Genomic DNA, 21,016 nt, shown 5'->3' on the forward strand with positions numbered 1-21,016 from the left:
TCAGGGGAAGGCTTTACCGAGGTTACGCTTGAGCAAAGACCTGAAGAAATCCAGGCACTAAGCCATGCAGCTGCCTGGGGAAAGAGGATCCCAGGCAAAGAGAACAGCCGGTGTGAGGGCCCTGAGGTGGGAGTGTGCCTAGGGCATTTGAAGAGCCTGGTGAAGCTGGAGTGAAATGAGTGTGGGAGAGGCTTCTAGAGAATAAGGTCAGAGATGTAATTGGGGGCAGATTGTGCACTATAAGTCATTCTAAGTCTTTTGACTTTTACTCTGCATGAGAAAGGGAGGCTGTTGGAGAATGTTGAGCAGAGAAGAGTTTTAATAGGTCAGGTGAACAGGCTCACTCTGGCTGATCTGTTGAAAACAGACGAGAAGAAGGCAAGGGTGAAAGCATGGGGATGAGTTTGGAGGCTGCTACTGTAATTTGGACAAGAAAGGATTCCATTTCAACCAGGGTGGTAGTGGTAATGAGAAGTGGGCAGGTTCTGGGAGAAAAATGCCATAGAAAGTTTCATAAGAAGCTAGAAAGAGGCAGCAGCAACATAGCTCAGTGACTTCACAATGTTCGGGGGCCATGCCCTGCCCTGCCCATCCAGTAGACCCACGTTAGAGGTGCTTTGCAAGTGGTAATGTGCTGTGGCGAAGGAGCCCTCGCCCTGCCCTGTACCCGCTGGGCCCCCTGAACAGGTCATTTATTCCTTCAGGACTAAAGCTCCCTGACTTACAAATAGGAAGAACAAGTTTCTGATTTGCCTAAGTGGTCTTAGATGGGACTCTCTGCTGTCTTAAAACGTCTTCTCATTTTGGGATCTATGATTTTGGTTCAGTGAGTAACTTTAAAAACATCAGAGATGCCACATCAGAGCCAACACGGTTCTTTGAATGAATAACCGGTGTCACACTCTGATTTTTCCCTTCCCTGGACTTTCCACCACCTACAGGACTTATGCTTGACTTGCTTCTCGGGATGGGGTGAGGGAGAAATCCCCATGTGGGTTATGACAGAGGACAACAGTTCACCACGAGAGGCTCGGATCCTAGTGAAAGTACATAAACAGCATTTTGAACCAGAGCAGGTGCATCATTAGGCAGCATCCACTAGCCTTGTCTATGTAGACAGCCTAAAGCAGAAAAGGACAGCTCACAGTCTCATGATCCAGGGCAAGAAGGAAGGTCACAGCTAAGATCACCCAGGCTGAAACAGTGTGTAACCAAGTTTTAACAAATAAAAATCTCATCTCAGCCCAATTAGCACAGCGTTTAGGGATTGGGAGATGGTTAACGAAACTACGCCACTCTCTTTGGAACAGGATGCAGAAGTTAAGGATGACTGTGGCAGGCACTCCGGAGTTTGCCTGTCCCCTTCAGATCACTTCTTTTCCAGAAGCCCCTGCTGTGTGGGTCACACAACTGCCTCCCCGCCCCAGGTCCTGGGTTCACAGGTGGCATCCTGACCTCAGCTGGGCCAGGTAGAGAATCTTTCTCAGGAGTGTGGGATGCTGAGCTCATTTTCCATCAGGGGGAGAGCAGAGGAAAGCTGGGGCAGGCATGGCAGTATGTGAAACAAGTGCATACCCGAGGGGCTGCTGACTAGACAAACCCAGGCCGGCATGCGGAGAAAAGCAGACCGAGAAATGGTGTGGCCAGGGCAGTGCTGGTGTCTCACTTCTTGGCCCCAGTCCCTGGGGAGGCCTTGGCAGTTCCTGCCCTTGGTTTCTTTGAGTAGTAGCTCCTGTATCTACCCAGTAAATCCCTCTTTGTTGTTTAACATCATTGGATTTCTACTTCTTGTATCCAAATAATCCCTGAAATGTACCAAGTAAGATTCTATTGCAATGTGGGGAAAGGCTTAAGCTATAAAAGCTATTAAATTGCGTATATATTCTATATTTGTTGTTCTGGAAAAAGTATGTAGAAGAGAACACTAGCTGGAAGGAAAACATAAAAATATCTCTGGTGGTTTACGAGATTGTGTTTCCAAATTTCCACAAAATTATTGTGGTGTTCTTATAATCTTTGAAAGAAGCTGTTGGGCAATCACATACATATTTGATATTTGAACTATGAAAGCCTCCATAAGTGATTTCCAAAATAACAGGCAGCACAGTCCACAAATAAGTGTATCTTTATACAGTTACCCTGGAGTCAACACACATAAGTGTAGTCCTAAAAAGTCAAAGGACAATGTTAACTTGAGAACTCAGACATGTGAGTTCTTTCATATTTTTATAAAAGGAGGGAAACATACTAGATTCATACGTTTGTTAATTTCCGATTTTTCTTGGTATCAGTTTTCTGCAGTCAGGTCCCTCCTCGGGTGTGAAAACGTCACCAGGATTCCCAGAGAGCTCAAATACTTGAGTATGTAACCCAGGAGCGTGTCTAAAAAGCTGAATTCACTGCATACCTGCAAGACTCCAGACACCACTCCTGAACCTTTCCCCAGACTTGACTGCCCCTCTTCTGGACGGAAGTTCTATTTTCCTGTGCTGACCAGCATCACTTGTGCTTTCAGCATAGCTCTTGCCATCAGTCCTCTCAGGTCCCACAAAGCCCATGACCAGGCAGACCCATGGTGCAGTGTGAGTTAGTGCTGTGGGATCCAGGCTCAGCTGGTCCAACCTAATTATTTCACAGATGAGAACACTTTGGCCCAGAGAGGAGAAAGGACTACGTTGGGGTATCATATACATTTGCTGATCAATGCAAAGGACTTGCCTTCCCTCTAGTGAATCTGGGGTTGGCTCTTTGAGATGACTCAGGGATGGAAGCGAGGAGCTCTGAACCCACTTTTCCTACACATTTGACAGAGGACTTGGCCATGACCATGCAGAGTTTGTCTTCTGGTTGTCTCCCTTAAACACTGTTCAAGGAAGTATCACACCTGGAGCTACTTCCTCCTCATCCCTGAGATGTTACAGACACCCGCCCAGGACAGCCTGCAGGGGTCCTTACCTCCAGAGGGTGTGCCAGCTACTCTCCTGAGGAATTTCACCCACTCCTCCATCTCCGTCTGGGAGCTGGCCATGAGGACGTAGGAGTCCTGTCCCATGCGATTCTGGTCCCATGAGGCTGGAGGAAGAAGTTGCACTTATGAAAGTCTTAGAGTGACAAATGGGCCAGAGCAAGAGGAAGGGAAGGGAAGGGAAGCCAAAACTGAGTTGAGTCTCTGGTTCATTGAAGCACTACCCATCAAACAATGTAAAAGCCTTATCTAATTATCCTCAGTGGAACTGGACATCCATGCAGTCTCATTGTCTGTGCGGAAGCTCTAATTCTACAGACAAATCATTGGACACAGTGGTTTGCAATTGGGATAGGCTGAGAGCTGCTTCCACAGAGGACAGAAGCCATTTCCTACCAAAAGGAAGAAGAAGTTCACGGTGCAGGTTCAGCATTAGAGGAGACAGGATCAGCCCATACAAACTGCAAGACAAATCATCGTGCCAATCACAGATATTTTCCTAAGCTAGCCCTGAGCTCAGTTGTAGGGGTGGGGAAGGGGACGACAACCTCAGAGGGAGAGACAATGAGCACGTGTGAGCCTTTCTCACAAAACTGGTGCTTCCTGTTCAGATTACTGTCCTCCTGACCATGCAAGCCCTTGCAAATGGGAGGTTCTCAATACCCAGTTAATGGACACACAAAACTTGTTAGGACTTTTTTTTTTTTTTTTTACAATTTTTGCTTCAAACTTAAGATTATAGACGTGTGCAGTGTTTCCTGGGTTGATGTTTTCAAATGGACAAAATATGAAAGAAATGAGAAGTAGGGGGTTGGAGGGTGGAGTGGAAAGGGAGGAGGAGGCCGAGAGAAAGAATAAGGGGAAGTGACCAAAAAAACACCCAAAACCAAACCAAACCAAAACAAAAAACAAAAAAGAAGGAGCGAGAAGCAAGAGAGGAAAAAGAGTATCAAACATTAGTCTTAGACCACACGGTTAACCCATTTTTCTCACAATGGCTGGGCACCTCCTTTGGAGAGAACCTGCCTGCTCTAGCTGGCCAGTTGTGTCCAAACCTATATATTTCCTGCAGGGCAACTAAAGACTTTCAAATCCCCTTAGGCTCTGGTCTCTTGCACCTATCTTAGTATCACTGAGCCTCACCTTCTTTCACCCTTTTGGACAACCTGATTCTAAATCCATCTTGTCATTGGGTCATCAGCTCTCCTGACCAGAAGGGTCAGTCCATGAAAGCCCTGGCCATTCAGGAACATCCCGACAGCTGGGTGTTTCCGGGAGTAAAATGGGAATTAAAAAGTGCTCAAGACAGAACTACAAGATCCCCTAGGAATTACAATATTCTTTTGAAGTAGAATGGTAAAGTTAGTATTTCCATTTTACAGATAATAGAACTGAAGCCCAGAGATGTAAAAGTACCTGCCCATTGTTATCCAGTGAGTTACTGCCAAATGCAGGGCAGGGCCACTTGTTTCCTTGCTCCCAAGGGACGTTTCCCTAGCCCATATTGCTTCCAAATTTGATCTTGGGCAAAATTTATCTGGAATCCTTTCCCACAATGCTTACACTCCAGTCTACTATGTTGTCAAAACATGCTTTCTTAGTTTTCCCTGCTTCCTGGAAGATGCTCTTGTTCTGTCACGAGCAGCCCATTGGGAAACACCCAACTCTCAGGATGTCCCTGAAAGGCCAGGGCTTCCATGGACTGATGTTTCAGGTCAAGAGAGCTGATGACCTGGTGACAAGATAGATTCAGAATCAGCTTACCCCAAAGGGTGAAAGAAGGTGGTATTAACATAGGTCGAAGAGACCAGAACCAAAGGAGATATGAAAGTCTTTTGTTGTCTTACAAAAAAGTAAACATTTGAGCATAATTGGGGTGCTATGATAGGCTTTCTCTGAGGGAAATTGCCTGACATTGATGATACAAAGCCCACGACCAGAAATTCTGCCCTGAGTACACACTTTCTTTCTCTGACTTAAACACAGCCAGTTCAACATGTGTTACCTATTAGGCTGTTTCCCTAGTCAGAAATGGACCTCCCTTCTTTTCTTAATCTGCCTAAAGAACTCCTACCCATGCTTTAAAACCTGGCTCAAATGTTGTCTTCTCTTGGAACCTTTTCTTAACATCTCCTTTCCCTGCTCCAAGTTGAATGGGGAGTCCCTATTCTATAATCCCTTATATCCTGTCTTTACCTCTATCACAGCAGTAGTTAGATTATCTTGAACATCAGTTTTCTTATTATTACAATTGAGATAATTACTTAATATGGCCAAAACTGAAGACCTAATCCTCCCCCTAAAAAAAAAACAAAAACAAACAAAAAAAAACTTGCTACATGAACAGATCTTAGCAAATATCAGTAAATTTGTCTTTCCCAATGTTTAGGCCAAAACCTTGGAGTTGACCTTGATATCTCTCTCCCACATCCAATCCATCAGCAAATGAAGTGTCTCTACCTTCAGAATGTGATCAGAAATTGCTTATTTCTCAGCCCCTTCTCGTTGCCATCTCTGACTTGCATTCTTGGAAGAGCCTCCTGACCGGTTTCCCTGCCCTGCCCTTACCCCCACTACTTACTTTTTGTTCTCAACTCCAAAGACTTTTAAAACATGAGTCATATCATGTCACTTCTCTGCTCAAGACTTCCCATGCCTTCCCATCCTTCCAGCATAAAAGCTAAAGTTCTTACAACTGCCTACAAATGCTGACAACCTGGGCACACCCCTGACTAAATCCCCTACTCTTGTCCCCGCATCACTCCGCTCCAACCACACTGGCCTCCTTGACGTGTGAAATAGGCCCTGGGGCTTTGCAGTGGCTGTTCTCCTTCCCGGAACACTCTTCCTCCAGATGTGCCCTTAGCTCACTCATCAGTGCCTTCGGATCTTTGCCCAAAGGTCACCTTGTCAATGACACATACTCTGCTGGCTCTGTTTAAAATCAACCACCTCAGCCAGCACTTTTCTCTCTTTGCTTTAATTTTTTCTGTGGTACTTATCCCATAAGAAAAACTATGTGATTTACTCATTTATTTGGTTTGTTGTCAGTCTCTCTGCACCTCCCTCCAACCAGTTTATAAGCTGCATGTGATCTCCACTCCTATAAGAGTACCTGGCTCAGAGCAGGTGCTCAATGAATTTGTTGTATACATGAGTGACAGCAGCTCCTGAAGTGGTATGAGAATTAAATGAGATCACATATACAACAGAAGGAAAAACCCCCATCCCTGGTGACTCCCTGGGATAGGAAAACAGATAGTTTTTCTGCTAGAGATCAGGAAGGAGAGGGAAGCTTGTCCTAAATTGTTGCCTGCCCCAGATGAAAAGCAAAACCTAGCATAACTACCATTAAAGGTTTCTAATGTGGCCTTTGTGCAACTAAAGCTGGTGATCACAGAGAGAGGACCCTGACTAGGAAGCCCATTTCTTGCACCAGCAGTGGCCCCTGAGAATCATCTTGCACAAGAGAACGACAAAAGGGGAACTAACAATTCTCTACATCTTCACATAAAGGATGTCTCACTTTAGGCTCAGCAGAGCCTTGGAAGATGATGGTGCTTTTAGGAAAATGGTTTCCTACCTTATTGTTGTTTTAGATTTGTCCTTATGAGATGTGTGTGTGTGTGTGTGTGTGTGAGAGAGAGAGAGAGAGAGAGAGAGAGAGAGAATGAACCTGTTCAAGAATTCCCCCCACAGCCCAGGAGACTGCTGCAAGCATTAGTGATAACAAGAGGGCAAATCTGCCTCCTGCCCTGGCAAAGCAACATAGGAGGGTTGCATACTTTTGGTAAAAGCCCACAGTGAATTTTCAGCTGGAGCTCTCAGCAGGGTTATCCTAGACTGAAAACCCAGGATTTAGGACATGTGTTGCCATGGATGGTCGTGTCCCATAAGTTGCACTGGGAGAGGGATCCTAAGACTAGAAGAACCCTTATGGGAAAGGAGTGGGATTTTCCTAGAGGGAAGAGATGGAAAAAGCAGGCTCCTCCTCTTTTATCTCACCTTCAGATTCAAAAGCAAAGGATAAAAAAGATAAGAAAGGTCCTCATGATGGGACCACCTGGGAACTAAAAAAATTTTATTTCTTTGTTTTCTATAAATAGTCATAACCAGGTTTAGGATTTTTTCTGCATTATAATTCTCTCTAGTTATCCCCAAGATATCCAACACTTATATGGCACTTACTATATAGTAAGCACTGTACCAAATGTTTCATATAGATTTGTTTACATAACCCTCACTATTATCATCATTGTCCCCATTTTACAGACAAAGAAACAGAGGCAGGAAGAAATTAAGTAACCTGTTACACAAACAGTAAGTGGCAGGGTCAGGATATAGATCAAAGCAGGCTGGCTGTAGACTGAGCATTTCTAACCTCTATGCTATGCTGCCTTCTCCATCAACTTTCTTATGCGCACAGACAGCTTGAGTGAGTGTGAAGGAGGGATTTAAGGGAAGGGGCACTCAGGGGAGTTGTGGTCTCCCCTGCTGTGGTCAATAAGGCAACAGCACCAAGGCTGCACACATAAATCGGGAGTCCTGGATGGAGTTCTTGGCCTAATCCTGGCAGGGTTAGGGCTGGGGTAGGAGCAAGAGACAGGGAGACTGGGAGAAATGACAGATTCAGGAGCATGAGCCAAACTTCCCTTGCTCCAAATGCTTTGGAGGAAGGTAACTCTTGATTGGGAATAAGTGCCCTCCAGTGTGTCGCTCTCACGTGCGATAATGACATGCAGCACCTGACACCTGCTAAGTGCTCAGGAAGTTGGAGCTGTCATTTCTCATTATGTCACATTGAACCATATGAGATGGCTGACTTTTCACCATTTTTGACACACCCAAATGGCAATTTCATGTGGTTCAATTTATATTTTAACAGTTAATTTTAATGTCCCACCCAATCACCATCTAGACAGAGCTCATTTTAGAGAGTAGAGAAGATGTACTTTTTTTTTATCAGTGGTCCAGTGCCTAGTGCATTATCACCTTGGTCCAAGTGCGCACTCATGAAATGCTTACAGAGTTGAATTGAATGCACACCCACTCAGTTCATGGGTATTATTCAAGCACTTGATATTATTTAGTGAACTATGATAGGTTCATTAGCTATATAGAGAACCATTGTGTGTTCTTAATAGGTTGGTTGGTTAGTTGGTTGAAGGACTCACTGAAGATAGCTTGATGTCTAGGATCCAAAAGTAAAACAGGAATATAATGCACTTCCGTGCCACCTTTTGTCACCTACCTGGAATGATTTCAAAGACAAACTTTCCAGCTTCTTCTGGGTTTGTGGCAATCTCCTTGATTGTACTTCCTGGTAGATACATGCAGCCCTGAAAGATCAGAAGTCAGGCCTTCAGAAAAGCATCCATTTTATCACCTATGAACTAAAATTTAGTTGGAGAACAGATGGGATAAAGATGGGATGGGGAGGAGGGCAGGTGGGGAGGACCATGGGAAGCTAGCAACCCAGGCCCTGGGAAGGTTAAGTGGCAGCTCTGTGAGAGCAAGCTAGGTGCCCAGACAGAGGACCAGGTCCCGACATGGGAGTGAGCTGAGAGGGCACCGTCACCAACACTTGCCTCTTCCCACTTCTCCAAGGACCCAACTTCGTGGGCAAAGCAGACAGTTGGTCTTTGTGAGACTGGGGGGACCATACTACCTGCCAGGCTGCAGGTGGCCATTTGAGGGGACAGGGCACTCAGTAGCAGCAAGAGCTGCTGGGCAGAACTTTCCAGGTGCCTGCCCCTTGGCTAACCACCTTGAATGTATTATTCATGCAGTCCTTCCTGCAACCCTCCTTTGCTTCCACCACCTTTAGCTGAGGTGGTGGGAAACGCCACCTTAACCCCACCCCTACCCCCAATCCACAGAGGGGTGTGTGGGTTCACTGGGATACGTGACCTCTTACACACAGTGTGTCATCAGACAAACAAGCCCCTTGCAGTCTGTGCTTGCAGGTGCTTTGTCACTTGCTGTGCACTTTCACATGCGACAGCTCATCAGGCCCCACGACAGCTCCATAGCGAGGGCTCGGCAAGATTTGTCACTGCCACTGTGCAGACAAGGAAACTTGCACTTCGAAAGGCTAAGTGACTGCACAAAGCGACATAGTTAAATTGCACTGTAGTTAGTTACTCTTCATTTACATCTCACTGGATGTCGACGGTGGCAACTTCTGGGCTGAATAAACACGTGTGTCTTCATTGCAGAATAAAGTGTGGACAAAGGGGATTGGCCATGGAGAGCACTGCAAAGGCAGAGGGGTCCTAAGGAATTCTCAGAAGTAAGATCTGCTCAGGAGCCTTAAACAATAAATGTTTCTTGAAGGTCTAGAAACAAAAGTGTCTAAGATGGAGGGAGGAGAAGACAAGAAGGAGGAGGAGGAAGAGGAACAGGAGAAAGGGCAAAAGGAGGAGGAGAATGAGGATGAGGAGAAAGGTGAGGAGGGGGAGAAGGGGAGGGGAAAGGAGGAAAGCAAGAAGAGAAGAAAAAGAAAAAAATCTGTCTACAAAATGGCTTTCTGCAATTCCTCTACATTCCTCTAATTTTATTGCTTAAAGATACAATTTACCTTCATGGTTCTCACCATCTTTAGTAAATCACCTCAATGCCTTCAGAAGAAATGATCCTGGGTTTGTGGTGCTAGGCTACTTTGATGAGTTATGGCACCAGAATCAAAGGCTATGTTACTTTTAGATAGGAAGGACCACTGCCTCATAGAAAGAGAAGGAAAGTGCAATTTCCAAGGTGCCTGATTCCGCTAAGTACCTCTCTAAACTGCCATTTGGTACCCAAAATCATTTCATCAGAAGGTAGTAAAAATAAAATACTAAAAATAAAAATGCTGTTTATTGAGCAGTTACTAGGTGCCAGACTCCGTGCTAATTGCCCTGAATGTACTAGCATATCTAATCTTCCTAAAAGCCCTATGAGAGAAGGACTGTTATTTTCCCCACTGGAGAGATGAAGGAAGTAAGGCTCAGAGAGGTTAATTAGCTGACCCAACATCACAAAGCTAGTTATTAACCATTAGGAAAGCTATGATTCAAATCTCAGTCAGTGTGATTCCAGAATTGCAAATAAGGCTTGACTGACAAGTCCCACTTGCTGGAAGAAGTAACAGTCAGAGTTAAACTTATTCACACCAAGGCATACATGACTGGTTGCAGGCACTTTCCTCGTATTGAGTATGAGAGCCTTGAACTTCATAAATGAATAAAGGAAGGGAGGTGAGAGGAACAGACACCAGTGGGGGTGAGGTTGGGGACACTTATGTGGAAGGAAGAATTGTCCCAGAAAGGGAAGGGCCCAAGTTGCTCAGAACCACTTTCACCCACTTTGCAGGTTGACGGGGGTGGGCTCCATGTAAATATGGAAGGAGGGAGAAGCTTACCCTGGAGGACACGAGTGCTACAGCGACAGAGCAGGGGAGGCAGCCGTGGCAGTGGCGTGCTGCAATAACTAGAATTCTCTAGATACAACTTTCAAATCCAATTGTAAGTTCCTCTACAACTCAGCTATAGCCCAACTCCTAATTAAAGCATTTTTCAAAATGCATACATTGGCTCACGAGAACTAACTTTTACATTTTCAGGAGCTCCGTGAGCCAGTTGTTACACATGGCCATTGCTAAAACTTAAATTCTATAAACTCACAATGAAATATTTTATATTTGAAAAGGTAATGATACTCAAAATGTATAACTTCCTAGTCATTTACTATATTTTCCTATTACTTCTGCTGTTGTGGTTATTTACATCTATTCTGTATGTGTGGTGGAAATTCTGTATCATGTTGTACTTGCTATTGCACATCTCTTCTCAACTCTGGGTTCAGTGACAGGACATTGGTAGCTTGCATCAGCCACAATGGAGTATTTGCACCGCAGAAATCAGCAGATGCTGCGCTTGAATCAGCTCTCTCACCAGATAGCTGGTTGTTAAACGTTTATCAGCACATCACTGGTAGACAACCACCCGGGGTAACTTTTCAGAAAACAGGGAGATGAGATACTGGAACAATGGGTTTACCCTACTAAACTAGGATTGTCTAAAACTGTTATTGTAGCAGACACTTGTGGGCAATTTTCTGAGATTCTGTTTTAAACAACTTCCCCGACAAAGAACCTTTTGAACTGGGTTATATAAAGCTAGTTCATAGACTTATAGAGCATTATACTATTAGAGCTAGACAGGATCTTTCCAAGAACTTGGAGAAAAAAATGCACAGATTGTCTTCTATAAAGCCACAAGATTCCCTAAAAGCATATACAGAAAAGTCTGTAACGTAGGATTCCATAATTTGTTTAGTCATTCTCCTTTGTTGGACACTAGTTCCAGGGTTTCTCGTTATCAATAGCAGTACGTATCTCTTACTATTTATTTTGGATAGCACCTTAGAACCAGAATGACTGGGTCTAAGGATATGATAATTATTTGGCTCTTAGCAAATCTGGCCAATTGACTCTCTAAAAATTTGTACCAACTTACGCACACATCATCAGTGTATACGAGGACTCTCTTCATCTCATTGCTCCAAGATTATTGGTATATTTCTGTGTTTTGGCTTCTTGAGGGATAGGATGTGTGTGTGTTCTTTTTAAATTTACAAAGTATTATATTTTAATTATAAAACTATTAGAAAATAAACAAAAAAGAAAAAAATTAAAAATTGCATATGTAACCACAGTACCCAAAGATAACCAGTTAATACCTTTGTGTATTTCATTCCAGGCCTTTTTCCATAATACAGATTCATAACATTTTTTCAAGAATAGGATTAATATATACGTCATCTTCTGTTGTAAACTTTTTTTTTTAAAGACAATAATATTATGGACATCTTTCCATTTCAAGAAGTATTAATTTAGAACGTCAATGTCTGAATTGTATTCTATTGCACAGAAATATGAAGGTACCCTAATATAAATTAGCCCCTACTACTGGGCGTTGTTTTCACATCACTATTATAGATAATGTTGTGGTGTAAACCCATTATCTACATCATCCTTAACCATCCACTTAGGTAAAATTCCTAGAATTAGAAATATGGGTTAAAAGGTTTGTATTTTTAAAAAGGCATTATCACCCTCCAGAAAAGTTGTATGAATTTTCACTTCCACCAGCTGTGCACAAGAATTCCTCTTCCCTAATCCTCACCCACCAAAATTTCTAGAAAACCTTTGCCAATTCGATACGGGGACCATGCTGTCTCATTAGCTCATGCTGTATTCCTAATTATTACTGAGATTGAACTTGGTTTTATATGCTTATTGGCCATTACATTTCTTTGATAAATTGCTCATTTGTATCATAGTTCACTTTTCTATTGAGCTGTTTGAACATTTCTTAAGGATTTGAAAGAATACTTTAAACATTAAGAATATTTGTTTACTATATGAACATACACAATTTTTTTCTGTTTATTATTTGCCTTTTTAGTTTATTATATTGGTTTTTAAGGTACATTTTTATTTATGAAATTAAATTAGTCTTTCCTTTGTGCTATCTTTGTTGTTATGCTTTATCCCACTTCCCAGAGATAATTCAGATGTCTAAATTTTCTTCTAGTATTTTTATGAATTCACTTTTTACATTTAAGTATTCAATCCAACCAGAATAATGAATGGTGTAAAATGTAATGTGTAAATGTACCTTTACTCTTTCCCAAGAATTTAGCTCATGTCTATAACTTTTATTTTATTTCTAGATATTTGCAATGTCTAGGAATTCCCCAACAAGGTTAAATGATGATAAATAACAGTATTTTATTTTAAATAGATTTTTCTTTATCTTAATTAATTATGAGTGTATGAAAAATCTATAAGGCTGTCCACTTAATTCTTATTTGTGATAATAATACATAAATATCAGCTCAGATTTCCAACAGTAGAAAGTTAATTAAATAAATTATAGACTGTCCATACAATAGTTTATTTTACCACCATTAAGAATTACATTGTAGAATCATATTTAATGCTAAGGGGAAATATTCTTGACATACTGTTAATTTTTTAATTAAATAATGTTATTATGCTAATTTTTCTTTTGCAAGAGATGAGTTTCTAAATATATATGCATAGGGAAGGCTGGAAGAGGTGGGGATTTAGGTGGCAATCTCTTGCTGAGGGAATTCTGAATAATTTTTATTTTCTACCATGTAACTTTTCTGCATCTTCCAAATTTCTACCATGTACATGTACAGCTTTTTTTGTAATCAATATTTACATATCAAAATACAGTAAAATATGCTTATTTTTTATAATGAATTATCTTATTCCTGAAAGATTTATTTTTTTATATCTGAAATGATAATTGAATTTTATCAAATGCCTTTTTCAGTTATCTATTGAGGGATTGTGTGGTTTTTCTTATTTGACCTATGATCTGATGGACATTAATAGATGTCCTAAAAACAAAATATCCTTGTCATTCTAGAAGAAGCATTACCTAATTATCCCAGGCTAATTTAATCCCGAGAAGGCCTTGAGTTTCTTCTTCCCAGAAGTATGGGGGAGAAGCAGAGACCTTCGAATATTTATTTCATCCATTGACATTAGTTTGTTTTTACAAAGCAGTTTTTCACACATGCTTCCTATCATTTGATCCTGTGACAAGTTCAGGCCAGGTGGTATTGCTTCATTTTATAAAAGAAGACAGAAGAGTCCAGAAAAATTAAGTAATTACATGGCCAGACAGTGGCAGAGCCAGGAAAAGAACATGATCTTTGATATCAAGTACCTGTCACCCTCTATACTTCCTGGAAACGAACACAGCCCAGCTGCCCTTGTCGTAGATTCGGGTTGGACAAAGCCTCATTGCCGTCTCCCTTGCCCTCTGCAGGTGGGAAGACTTCCTGCATCGTCTTCATGCACCAACCAGCACTGTCTCAGCCTGAAACTGCTTGGCTCTGATAAGGACTGGGTTGTTCATAAAGAGAAGGAAGTCGGGTTACCATGCACAGGACACTGGTGGGGTCTCTGTGGTCCTTCCCTCTGCAGTGAAGACACTCAACTCAGAGCCCTCAAGTAGAGGACCTGGCTACTCCGTTCCTGCTGCCGTGTTAACGGATCCTCAAGCCTGCCCTTAAAGAAAACTGTCCTCTTCCAAAATGACCATTTCATGTGAGTTCCATCCACCTGCCCACCCACGACTAATACCCAAATACTTCTTACCCTCGCCAGAATCTGTCTTCTTTAATAAATTTCTTCTGGCCCAGCTCACCTTTCCATCTCCACAGTCGTGAACTCTAGGTAGGTGACCAGCTGTGCTTGTTGAGCTGAGACTTCCGGTTTATATCTGGAGTCTCCTGGTAATTGTTAATAGTGCCTTTCACTCTCCACAGTGGCCGTGGAGAATCAGTGAGATAGGGAGAAGAGACCTGGGCCCAAGATTTAGAATCAAAGCCGACTCTCACAGCCTCAGGCACTATATCAGGAAATCCTGTTTGCTCTACTTCCAAAGTCTATCTGGAAGCTGACCATTTTGCTCCAGCCCATTACTCCCACTGAGATTCTAAACATCATACCCCTTACCTAGCTTATCCCTGCATCACCCCCCTCCCCTGGTCTATTTTTGGGTACAGTAGGCAGGGCTATCTTTTTATAATATAAGCCAAAGAATGTCCCCTCTCTGTCTGGAGCCCTGCAATGCCTTTCTGTGGTCCTTAGTGTAGATGTTCAAGTCCTTACAGGGGCCAACGATGTCCCTGGCAATCTGGCCCCTGCCCCTTGACACCCCCCCTCACTTCTCTGACCTCAACCCCTCTGATCCTCATTACTCTCTAGCTCTGCTGCCCCCACATTGACCTCCTTGCTGTTCCCCTCACAGGCCAGACATGCTCCCCTTGGGGCCTTCGCACTGGCTGTTCCCTCTGCCTGGAACTCTCTTTCCTAGGGATCCTCCTGGCTAATTCCTTCTCCTCTTTAGTCTTGGCTCAGATGTCACCCTCTTCCTCAGGTCACTTGGACCACCCTATTTAAAGCTGCAACACCGCCTCGAATTCTTGACCCCCCTTAACCTATTGTATTTTTTCCCTCATAGATCTAATCTTTTTCTAACAAACCACATACTTCTCTTATTTATCATGCTTATTTTCTGTCTTTTCCCTCATATCCTGAGCTCCACATGGCAGATATTTTTATCTATTTTCCTCACTGATTTATTTCAAGTACCTAGAACAGCACCGACATGTAGTCAATAAATGCTCTATAAATGTTTTTGAACAAACAAATCAGTGAGCTCCCAAGTCAATTTTCCTGCACCCAGATCACCACCATCACCCCCATGCCAAGAGCCATGAATTAGAGCTGCATGCAAGACACCCCCCAGTGCCCATCTCGGGCTTCCTGGAGGACCAGTCTGTTGTCTTTGCAACTCCATTTATCTAGCTAGAAAATGCTGAAAAGGCAAAAGTGACCTCTCTCCAATGGATATGTCTAGTCCTATTGAGCAGGCCCGTGGAGCCCAGTCTGAGTGGGCTCCACGCCCGCCTCCTCCGTCCCTGGAGAGGGACAGCCTTATTATTAATGCGGACAAACAGCCAGGCTGGTACCTGTGGCTTCATGTCCTCTTCATCCTTGTAGTAGTAGAGTTGCTGCGCCCTCAGCACAAAGTACCTCTGCTGCCAGTTTTTCACGATGGACCTCTGCTTCTTCAGCCAGCCCATCTTGATGGGCCTCTCCAGTGGGTTGGGAGTGGACGACAGGTGAGAGGAGGCCATCTGCTCGCCGGTCATCACGCTCCTTGACCGAGCTGTAGAGAGGAACAGACAGGCAGACTGACTGAGGGACATGGGGCAGCAAGCACAGAGTGGGTGGAGAGACGACAGGGGAAGCCCCGGGGGTGGGGGGGGCGTGCTGAGAGGCGGGTGAGGCCACAGTCGGGTCCAGTTCAGGGGTGCAGATCTGTATCAGAGAGAATCCCCCAAGAGCCAGAGAGGCAGCCAGGGGTCAGCTCCTGGTCAGGGCCAGACCAAAACCAAAAACGAGGGGGACGCCAGCAGCCCCGTGCACACGCAGTCCATTCTGCAAAGCGAAAGGTTGGCTGGAGCCTTCTGAAGAGGAAGTGGCCGCAGCATCTGACACAAGGTGCTTCCTTTTCCTGCGTGGGAGTCAGCATCTGACAAGAGAGAGGAGAAAATAATGCCTTGCTCTGAGGGCTCCGGGTGAGTCCCAAGCAGCTGCGGAGGCCGCCGGAAGTGGCCTGGGCATTCTTCCACAGCGGCCGTGTCTCAGGAGGAGCTAGTTGTGTTCGCTCTGACCTTGCTGTCGAATTGAGTCCTACAACAGACCCCACTAAACCCGGGCCCCCGGCCCCACGACCAGCCTGCAGGGGGTCGGGCCCTCCTGAATTTTCCTGCCCAACGTCATTGGGTGCCGTCCTGCCCCCTGCCTGCTGAGAGTGCTTACAGCACTTTATGTTGGACAAGGACCTCACCGTAGCTGTCTTCCCATTTCCAGGCAGGTCGTCGCTGCCAACAGAATTCAGAAGCAGGATTTGAAGCCAGACCCCTCAACCCCCTGCACGGAATGGTTTTTGTTTTCACACACGAGTTCTGCCTGTCATTGGACTAGGCCGAGGCCTGTGCGTCCACACCTCATCCCCGTGGTAACTCCCACCCAGGACAACTGTCCCCTTTCCTCGCCCTCACAGTGCTCCATCGGTCATCCCATCCCCCTTCCACACTTCCCTCTGAGCCTCACCTTCCTTCTTTGCCAGCCGGCTCAACAGTGACCTTAAAGCCACATTAGAGCTCCTTGTCCCCTTGGCCTTGTGCCACAATCCACCCTTGCTAGTACTCAATGTCTGTGTTCCTTTCTTTCTGCCAAGTGTTGCTGGAGGAGGTCTCCATCTTCCAATGCCTTCCTTCAGCTTTTGTCAGTCCCAGAACCTTCGGGACATGGCTGAACCAAGCTGTCAGCTCCTCTCTCGCCCCACTCCGTCTCACCTGACCAGAGACTAGTTCTTCCTCTCCTGGCTCTTTGACCGTGGATAAATTATGCCTCTTCCCTGAGCTTTGGTTTCCTTGCTTGTTAAACTAGGATAATAATGGTCCCTGCTATATGGAATTGTTGTGGAGATTAAACAAACTAACATACACAAACCACTTAGCACAGTCCCTGGTCCAAGGTAAGCATACGCTACTCTTATTACTTTCATCAGCAGATGAGTTTACTTCCTACTACAAGGAAGGGGATCATTTTCAAGACCTTCTTCAACTTCTCTCTTCACTTCAAAATGTAATGGGTACAAATATACACTTAGAAGAAATAATACCTGGTGTTTGATAGGTAAGCAAGGTGACTACAGTCACATTAATCGATTGCACATTTCAAAATAGCTAGAAGATAATAATTCAAATTCATTTGCTCTAAGGCTAAGGCTGTGTAAATGATGCACAGGAACCATGGAAGGGAGTTGGCAGAAGGCAGTGGGAAGGAGGGAATTTGAAGGACCGTGTGTATCTCTGTGTCTCTCTAGCTCAGAGACTGGACCTTGCAGGGACTCTTATCTGTCCTAGAAAGAGGGCTGAGAGTAGGCAGAAATGAAAAGGATGGTTTACATACAAAATTTTTGGAGAAAATGGAAGAGTGAGGCATTCTGGCTAATGAAGGGGCATTCTCCCCACCTCAACAGCCTCTGTGTAGTCCATCACAGTGTGACTTCTGTGACCATCCACCAGAAGAAACATCAGCATGAGAGAGAAGGCCTCTTCCTGGCAGCGGCATAATGAGAAACCTTCACTTGACTTCAGGAGTGATGCCACCAACTCAAGAGAAGCGTAAGTCAGGCAGGTGCCACACGGTGGCTATAAGGACCCAGGCCTCTTGGACCACCTTTAGAGGCCCACAGACACTGTTAGGATCACTGTGGAAGAGAGGGGAAACTGGAGGTCTCCCACAGCACTGAAGAATATGCTAATGCCTGCAGGTGCTAAAAGGATGCTACGGATTGAAGAGAATTAGCTCAGCCTGGAAGAACTCAGAGTGGCTATTATTTTGTGCTTAATTTTGTGAAATTTTTCAAGCATCATCCTGGCAAAAAGAACAATAACAACAAAACAAACAAAAACCAAAAACATGCCCTTAGAAGCATCTGTGCCCTGCAGAATGGCCTGGCGAAGGCAGGAGTAGGTGTGAAGATCTTACACCCTCAGAACTGGCCAGGAGGGGCTTTGAGGCACTTGTGGCAGGAGGACAGCCACCTGGTTTGCCTACATTTGATCCAGGCTTTGACTGACCACACTTCATATTCCATAAATCAAACTACTCACTGTACATCCAACTGGTGTTTCTTTAGTGCCTGTCATCATCCCACCAGAGCTGATGTGACCACGGCCACTGAGTCATCCTTACAAGTGGGGAGTGGGGACAGCTCGGCACCCGCCTCCACGCTGCTGGAATTAGGCCCAAACACGGGGGTGGGGGTGACAGCTGGGGGCTCAGACGAGCCAGTGATCGGGCAGGAACACTTTCTGTTCCGTGCGCAGAGCGATCTCCCACCCAGGTCTAGCACGAGATGATTCAAATATCAGAAAAGAAAGCCTGGGGGCCTTGAGTCTGACTTGGTTTTGACTAACTTTCCTTGTTAGTTTCTTTGAACTGCCTCTCTTTGTGGGTGTGACTTGTTCCGGATAAAGTAAACAGAGAGATCTGTTACTATTAATGGAGCTGTTTCTCATAATGAAAATAATAACCGTGATAAGCTTTGCTTGTGAGCCAGGCATTGTGCACTGAGTGCACGTTCCCAGCCCTTCGGGGAGGGGTCTGAAGCAGGCTGCGGGCCGGAGGTGGGGCTGCAGGCAGACCAGGGAGGCAAGGCAGGAAGGCAGTGGCTCAGTGTTTACAGAACGCTCTGGGGTGAGTGGGAAATGAGGGTCTCAGTGAGGTCAGAAACCCACCCACTCTGGCAGAGAGAGAAAGAATTGGTTCCCAGCACTGTGCTGTCAGTACAGGAGCCACCAGCTGTGAGTAGCTGTGTATATTTAAATGAATTAAATTAAATTAAGTTAAAATTCAGTCCCTCAGTCATGCCAGCCACATTTCAAGTGCTTAGTAGCCCACTGTGGCTTGTGGCTGCAGTATTGGACAACACAAGTAGAGGACATTTCCATCATCACAGAAAGCTCTGTTGGTTGGCACTTCTCGGAACCGGAGTGCTCTCAATACAAAGCATGGGATGACATGGGCCATAACGGTGGGGCAGCATTTCATCAAACAGAGAAATCAAGCTGGAGGGCCCAGAGAAGAAGAGGCTTTAGGTGGCAGAGTGAGGCATTCAACCTTGATCTGAGAAGAAATAGGGAGCTATTTCATGTTCTTGAGCAAGAGAGGACTGTGATAAAAATAGGAAAGTTATGTAATTGGACTGTTTATGCTGAATTTTAGTCTGCAGCTGAGGGAGGGTACTAGAAGGGAAAGAAGAGAAATGGAAGAAATACCACATTGCCAGGGATGTGGTTTCTGCAGTAGAAGTTAGCTACTTTCTACCCCAAGTTGGAACAAGAGAAAATTAAAGAAGGAAGTATGAACAGAGAAGTCAGCTGAGAAACATTGTCACTTCCTTTCTTTATCTTCCCATCCTCTGACCCCTAACCCACAGTATAATCACAAAATCTCCTAGGGGCTACCTTTGATTCTATCTGTTGTCAATTCTGCCTCAGTGTAGATTCTGTTTTAGATGCCGTGTATGTGCGGGTGAGGTATGAGTAGTTCTTTCAAAGCTGGGGGAACTATTTCAGGTGTTTTCTCCATATTTGGTATGAGCAGTGCATTAGTTTGGGAACCACATTTAAATGGATTTGAAAAAGGAGTAGAATTTACACGGTTTCCCCCAGCTCCGTCTCCTGAGCTGCAGACCTATGGATCCAGCTGTCTGATGTACCTCCAAGGGAATCTCAAGCTTACCATGTTGCTAAATAAACTTACCACCTTCCCCTTCTCGCTTCTGCCGTTCTCCCGCCTTGCACTGACAAACACGTTGAAACCTGCTTTACCTCCACCGGTCTCTCTGCTGTGCTGTGAGTGACATTCTTCCAGCCAACCCACCAAAACAGAAAGTGACCCATTCTTGCAGCCAGCACAGACAACATTGCTTATGACACAAATCTGATCATGTTACCCTCCTGCCTAAAAGCCTCCATGGCCCCCAACACCTCCCTCCTGAAATAAGAAGGCTAAACCCCCTGCCATGGAGTTTGAGTCCTTTATGGCTTTTCCTACTTCATTTCCTGCTCTTCCTCCATACCCACCCTGTACCTTACCCATGACAATATGCCATCCCTCTGCTTCAGGGTTCTCCCCACCCATGCCCACCCCCACCCAATTCAACCTCTTGGAAAACTCTCATTCATCCTTCAAGACTCACTTCAGGCCACATCTCCCACAAGAAGCCTTCCCCGCCCAGCCAGGCGCAGCCGCTCCCTGGCCCTGTCCCCTCATCAGGGGCACATGTGCGTTGTAGCCCTCATCCCCTTGCTTGGCACTGTTTTTGCATCCTGTCTTCCCTCTCCACATGTGCTCTAAGAAGACAGGCACATGTCTTCTTTAGTGGCAAAGTGAGGCACATAAACTTGATCTGAGAGGAAACAGGGAGCCGTTTCATGTTCTTGAGCAAGAGAAGAAGGCCACCTTCACATTTGGCCTTGCTCATCCTTGTACCCCAGCACCTGCCATGGTGCCGGGCACAGAGAAGGCAGGACAGAGCAGCAGACATGCAGAGACCCTACACCTGCAGCCTTGGGTAAGTCATGCTCTATCTCTAAGCACCAGTTTCCTCCTCTGTGAAATGGTGATAATTTCATGTACCTTGTGGGGTGATTAATCTGAAAGGATTAGGACAGTAAGTGGACAGGTCCCAGCCAGCACCTGCCTCTTACAACATGGGTATTAAACGGAAGCTATTATTCCTAACATTATTATTATAGGACTCAATGACATGTTAATGAGAGAAAGGAAAAAAGATATTAAGCAGGAGAGGGATGAAGGGAGGGAGAGAGGTGGAATACAGGAAGTCCGGCAGGACAGCGCACGATACCCCAGGG

The 21,016-nt window shown here is 44.9% G+C and overlaps 1 protein-coding gene across 1 annotated transcript in view; it reads right to left on the reverse strand.

The window, feature by feature from the left end:
* The window catches only part of ARHGAP25 (Rho GTPase activating protein 25), an 81,531-nt gene that overhangs the window by 26,716 nt on the left and 33,799 nt on the right, over positions 1 to 21,016 (reverse strand). The window contains exons 2-4 of the mRNA XM_012646510.1: positions 15,527 to 15,726; positions 8,217 to 8,304; positions 2,956 to 3,072 (exon numbers count right to left, since the gene is read on the reverse strand). Coding sequence (XP_012501964.1) covers positions 2,956 to 3,072; positions 8,217 to 8,304; positions 15,527 to 15,726 — 405 coding nt within the window. The remainder of the gene's footprint in view (positions 1 to 2,955; positions 3,073 to 8,216; positions 8,305 to 15,526; positions 15,727 to 21,016) is intronic.

Source organism: Propithecus coquereli, unplaced genomic scaffold, assembly GCF_000956105.1.
Source record: "Propithecus coquereli isolate 6110/MARCELLA unplaced genomic scaffold, Pcoq_1.0 Scaffold243, whole genome shotgun sequence".
NCBI classification, from domain to species: domain Eukaryota; kingdom Metazoa; phylum Chordata; class Mammalia; order Primates; family Indriidae; genus Propithecus; species Propithecus coquereli.